The 6341-nt window shown below is 47.1% G+C and overlaps 1 protein-coding gene across 1 annotated transcript in view; it reads left to right on the forward strand.

Moving 5' to 3' along the window:
- The window catches only part of SDHB (succinate dehydrogenase complex iron sulfur subunit B), a 33690-nt gene extending 27349 nt beyond the window's left edge, over positions 1-6341 (forward strand). Inside the window, exons 6-8 of the mRNA XM_045379609.3 lie at positions 1002-1103; positions 2345-2467; positions 6105-6341. Of these exons, the coding sequence (XP_045235544.2) occupies positions 1002-1103; positions 2345-2467; positions 6105-6182 (303 nt within the window). The 3' untranslated portion in view covers positions 6183-6341. The remainder of the gene's footprint in view (positions 1-1001; positions 1104-2344; positions 2468-6104) is intronic.

The following is a 6341-nucleotide window of genomic DNA, read 5'->3' on the forward strand; positions in this document are numbered from 1 at the left end:
TAATTTCTTTTTACAGATTTTTCTAGGAGTGGGTTAAAGAATATGACTATTCTAAAGACCCCTAATCCTATGACCTTATGCCTTCTAGCCCAATGGGGCCAGTTGACACTCCCACCAGCCGTCTGAACAGCTGAACCAAATAGATTTGGTTGAAGACTCATGGTTCAGTCACAACCATCGGTTCTGTCTCATCTGTTCTCAACTGTCACCTCAGGTGTCAGTGGGCCCCTTTCGTTTTGCTGCTTTTAATCCATTTCTGTTGTTTCCAAACTCAGAAAGCCCGGTTTGTGTTTCGGACTTGTTGGGCAGATTGAGCCAGTGTGACAGGTGTGAAAGTGCAGGAAGCCAGAGCCAGCTGCCGGGGCCACATCCTGATTCTGCTGCCTACAGTGGCACGTCCCTGGGCACATGGCCTAACTCACTCTCTGTGCCTTGGTCTTTACCTGTAAGTGGAACTTGCTGGACTCACCTCACAGGATTACTGTGATGATCAGTTGAGGAAAGTGTGTAAGGCTCAGGGCTCTCCGTCAGGATTGGCAGTGGCAGTCACTGGGGATGATGTTGAGGTTTCCAGTGAAAACCTGAGGGCCCTTCTGCTGAGCCCAGGGCAGAAGCAGCTATAGACTTCTGCTGTTTCAGCCCCCGGGCTTTTGAATCTCTCCCCTCTTGACCGCATTCCAGGAAGTTGGAATTGATGGGAGTTGTTTTTGTGTTCTTGTTTTCTATTTCTTTTTTAGACAAGTGAGAGGTTCTTGTTTATTGAAGGGAAAGTGCACTATACGTGGACTTAAGAACCCTGGGCAGATGTTTACATTTCACTTGCAAGATCTTTATTAATCTGCTAAATATCTGCAAATCACACCTTGGATTTTGCCAAGAAAATTCACATGCAAGCAGGCATTTTATTCATGCACTGACCCCAAAGGTCACATTTAATCAGCTGAAGACATAGCAGAGTCTTTCCCCTCACAAGCTCCTGCCTCTTCTTTCTCCCCATATAGGACGGGCTCTACGAGTGCATTCTCTGTGCCTGCTGTAGCACCAGCTGCCCCAGCTACTGGTGGAACGGAGACAAATATCTGGGGCCTGCAGTTCTTATGCAGGTGAGGTTCCCCTTAATTGCTTTAAGAGAAATTGATACTGAAGCATCCAGAAGTCCAAGAGGACAATAGACAGCTGTAAGCCGGCCATTCTGAGGGGCCTGGTTTCCTTCATTGCCATCCAGTCCAAACAGGCTAATTGGTTGTATTGCATTCACTTGCTTTCGGTAAATCTGGGGCCTTGTCTGCAAATTGCCTTTGTTTCAGTGTGGTAAGAGTCACCCCAAGGGGTGGCAAACCATGCCTTGCAGATGTTTAAAACGTATTTCCGTATGCCTGGTGGTCAGAGGCTCCCCGTCCCCCTCTCATAGGATTTGTAACATAAGATTTGTAGTGTGCAAGCAGGGGAGAAAGCAATGTCTTTGAAGGGCAGCTGCCCAGCTATGAGATTAGAAGCTGTTTCCCAGCTAATGAAAGCCTGGATTTAGGGGTTGCCTAGAAAGAAAATAGTATTGGTGTTCACTGCAAAGAAAGTCACTGTCTTTGTTCCCAGAAAGCTTGTGCTTTTTTAGATGTGTGCTTTTCATAGTGTAAGCAACTCAAAAACCAACTTCTCTTTCTCATTTTCCCACAGAAAGAGAAGTTACAGGTTTGTGTGACCACATGAGCAGTATTGATTCCCAGCCATGTAAAGATTGAATAATGAAGTACGCTTACACTTGTCACTTTACCAGCTGCTCCGAGTTGTTGGGGATGTAGAGGTCCTCTAAGTAACACTGCTAGAGCAGGTCCATGGTCATGTGATTAATTCGTTTCAGCTTCTGATTCAGGCTGCTGAGAGGGCTGTGCGAATTCAAAGAATCGTTAAGTGGGACAAATACTATCTGTAGACAGGTCTGTTAAATCATTCCTTTACTCAGAGACAGCGAGTCCAGCATGGGTAGGTGCCATAAAGACAGATAAGAGGGTTATATGATACAGTCCCTGCCTTCACCAAATTATGAGCTGGGTAGGAAGCTATTAAGCAACATGAAATAATTAGGAGATGATGCCCAGTGTGTATAATGAAGCACCCGGGTACCAGGTGCAGTATGGATCAAAGGTTTGCAGGGACCATTAATCAAGTGGAGCTACACGTGTTGGGAACCTTTCTTTGAAAGATGGACAAGAATTAGAGTGTGGAGATGAGGCATCTAACCTGAGTGAATTGCCTTTCCTGTGCACTCTCAGAGCTTTGAGTTGAGCCAGGGTACCGCTTTGGCCTGTTGATTGGCAGCTCAGCTAATCAGTCCCTGGTTTTCCAGGCCTATCGCTGGATGATTGACTCCAGAGACGACTTCACAGAGGAGCGCCTGGCCAAGCTGCAGGACCCGTTCTCTCTATACCGCTGCCACACCATCATGAACTGCACAAGGACCTGTCCTAAGGTACGTGGGGCTGGTGACCCTCAGCTCTGCCTCAGAGCTGACATGCCAGAGGTAGCATGTGCTCACAAAGAGGCGATTGGTGGAGAGCAACCCTAGTCACTTGAGATGAAAAGGGAGCAGCATGTGCCTGTCCCTTCAGTGTGAACCTAGGGGCTAGTTTGGCTCTTAGTTGCAAGAAGTAGACTGACTCGGGCCAGCTCAGGAGCAGGCTTTATTTGTGGGCTACACAGGGACATTGTGGAGTTAAGGATACACGGGAACCCATGAGCAGGTACCTGCGTTCAGCCTGACTTCATAGGAAACAGAAAGCGAAAGCCATCAGAATGCGGGCAGCTGTGAGGACCACATTTCTTCTCCATCTCTTTCTTGTGATGTTGGCTGCGAATCTGCCGGCTCTCCAGCCGCCTGTTCTTTCCCTCCGCTCTGTGGAGGTTTTCTCTGACTCAAAGCTCTGACTTTCGTTCCTTTTCCTGCTTGCATTTGCTGCTGCTTTTGGCTCACTCTGGCCTGGATTCTGCCTCCCAGCACACTTCCAGCTTCAGCCACCCGCCATCTGCTCCCAGCACTTCTCAGCACAGGTTCCCAAGAGGGTGTCACATTGGCCCAGCTCAGCTTCTCATGCCTGCACATCAGAGGCCACAGCTGGCTACAGACTGGCTGCCCTTTGGCCAGGTTCTGTCTCAGTCTGTTTTGTGGTGCTATCACAGAATTTCACAGACTCGGTAATTTACAAAGAAGTTTATTTGACACACAGTTCTAGAGGCTGGTACCAGCGTCTGACAAGAACCTTCATGCTGTATTACCCCATGGCAAAAGGCAGAAGGGCAAGAGAAAGGGAGCCCAAGCTTATCCTTTTTTTAGAGGTGGAGTTTCACTCTTGTTGCCCAGGCTGGAGTGCAATGGCACAATCTCGGCTCACCGCAACCTCCGTCTCCCAGGTTCAAGCAATTCTCCTGCCTTAGCCTCCCGAGTAGCTGGGATTACAGGCATGCCCCACTCATGCCCGGCTAATTTTGTATTTTTAGTAGAGATGAGGTTTCTCTATGTTGGTCAGGCTGATCTCAAACTCCCGACCTCAGGTGATCTGCCCACCTTGGCCTCCCAAAGTGCTGGGATTACAGGCGTGAGCCACCATGCCCGGCCCTTCTCACCCCTTTTTTTTTTTTTTTTTTTAAAGACAGGGTCTCTGTTGCCCAGGCTGGGGTGCAGTGGCGCAATCATAGCTCACTTCTGCCTGGAACTCCTGGCCTTAAGTGATCCTCCTACCTCCTGAGTAGCTGGGACTACAGGCACACACCACACCTGGCTAATCCAAACTCATCCTTTTATCGGGAACCTACTCCTATGATAATGGCCATCCATTGGTGAGGGCAGAGCCGCCATAACCTAATCACCTCTGAAAGGTCCCACCTCTCAATACCGTTGCAGTGGGGATTAGGTTTTCAACACATGAGCTTTCAGGGACACGTTCAACCCATAGCAGGTGTGAGCCCTGGTCCAGTCAGCCTTGCCCAGTGGGCAGGGAAGGGCCAGGGCTGTGTGGTTCAGAACATGGCTGCCTTCTGAGCAAAGACTGTGGGCGAGTGATTTCACTTAAAAGTTGCAGTGAGTCGGCGGACGGCAAGGTGGAAAACTGTAGGGTGGCCAGTTAGCGGTAAAAAAAAGATTACATCATGTATTTGAAAACATCAAATCCAAGCTGTAGAATTCACTTGTGATTTTTTTGCCTGGAAACTCTATGTGTTTCCAGTGGCCTCGCCAGGGGAGCCCCCAGGCTCCAGCTCCCCCCTATTGCCTGGGCTTCCATCTGGGTCCTGTCCCCAGGACTGTGGTTTGCCATGCTTGCGCCTGTGAATAGCTACTGACCTCTGAGGCAAGTTATGCTATGAAAGCGCTTGGAACAGTGCCTGGCATAGAGTAAGCACTCAGTAAATGTCACCTTCCGTTATTGTTTTAAAAACATGAGTAGTGAGCTTGTTTGAGACAGAGACAGCATCGTCAGTGGTGGGGCCTGGCTGTGTACTTCTTCAGAAGCTCTGCAAGTGACTCTAAGGTGCATTCCTGGTCACAAACCTGTGCATGGAGGGGATGGGTGCAGCAGACAATGAGACAGCCAAGAACAGGTTTTTTGTGCCTTGCCCTTCCTTCTATAAAACGGCTGGAAGTTGGGACCGAAACATAGACATAGGCCGATCATGAAACTGGAAGGGACTTGAGAACCATCAAGTTTAACCCCCTTGTAAAGATGGGGAAATTGAGCCCCAGGTGGGGAGGGGAGTGACTTGCCCAAGATCACTGTCAGGTCAGTGGGAAGGTAGGACTAGAGTTAGACCATCTGCCTCCCCATCCAGTGCTCTTTCTTCCTGCACAGATTGGGTATGTACCAGCCTTCTAAGTCTAAACACCTTCCTGACCCTGTGGGGACCGGAAATACGCAGGTGGTTCCAGATTGAGAAGGCTATACAGTGAAAAGTCTCCCTCCCGCTCCACCCAGCCACCTCCCTAGAAGTCAGATGCTTGTGTGAACTTCAGAGGCGTTTTATGCTGCACACAAATGCGTATGTGTCCTCTTCTGCCTTTTTTATATCACACTTATCTGTATGTTTTCACCCACTAAATTTTGGAGATTATCCCATGTCAGTATATGAAGCATGTCTTTTTGACCAGTCTAGACAATATAGTGAGATTCTATCTCTACAAAAAAAAATTTTTAATTAGCCAGGTGTGGTGGCATGCTCCTGTAGTTTTAGCTACCTGGGAGGCTGAGGCCGGAAGATCACTTGAGCCAGGAGTTCCAGGCCACAGTGAACTATGATCACACTTCAGCCTGGGTGGCAGAGCAAGACCCTGTCAAAAAAAAAAAAAAAAAAAAAAAGTATCTTCTTTCTCTTCTTCTCTCAATATCTCTTTTCTTTCTTTCCTTTTCTTCTTTCTTTCCACAACACTTTAGGGGGGTAGACTTATCCTTCTAAAATGAGGGAAGCCTTCACTAATGTCAGATAAGACCTTGTCTCATTTTACCAAGTACTTGCTTGTCTCCCTTTCTGCTTCAATGAGGGTGGCATTCAGTGGGTTTAATTATTACGCCTCCTGCAAAGCAGATGTTAACAGCTGTAGGGGCAAACTGCAGCTAACACCAATGGTATTGGCCAGTTGAACTCATCCTGGTTTTACAAAGGGTTAATAGAGAGGGTTGATTCTTCCACGTACCTTTGAGAGCTGGTATATGCTGATTTCTGCTGCTGCCGATTTAATAATAATGGTGATGATGTAAAAGATTTAGAGATGTCTGGCTGATTTTGACATTGGCCTGTAGTCCTAGAAGAGACACTATCCTGGGTGTCTTTGAGCAGTCAGAGTGCAGCTCTGCCCTGGGCCTGTTTGCCTGTTAGAGTGAGCCACACAAGAAGGAATTGAACGTGGCAGAGCTCTTGCCAGAGGGAACTAACCATCTTCAAATGTTAAAAAAAGGTAGAAGAGAGCCCTTAGCCCAACCCCTATGGTTTTGAGGGACTTGATTTGCATTCACCTTGCTTTGACACTGAACCAGCTGAGGAAGGAGTTTCACCCAAGATCTTGGGTTTTCCCATTCAGTTTCAGTTATCATTTGTTATTGATTCTCTTCTCTTTTTTAAAGGGTCTGAATCCAGGGAAAGCTATTGCGGAAATCAAGAAAATGATGGCAACCTATAAGGAGAAGAAAGCTTCAGTTTAAGTGTTTCCATGCTAAACATGACTTAAAACCAGCTCAGAGCTGAACATAATTTATATCTAATTTGAGTTCCTTTAAAGATCTTGGTTTTCCATGAATACAGCATGTATAATAAAAATTTTAAGAAATAAATGTTATTCTACTTTATTAACAAAAAAAAAA

The sequence above is a fragment of the Macaca fascicularis genome, chromosome 1 (genome assembly GCF_037993035.2).
Source record: "Macaca fascicularis isolate 582-1 chromosome 1, T2T-MFA8v1.1".
Classification (NCBI taxonomy): domain Eukaryota; kingdom Metazoa; phylum Chordata; class Mammalia; order Primates; family Cercopithecidae; genus Macaca; species Macaca fascicularis.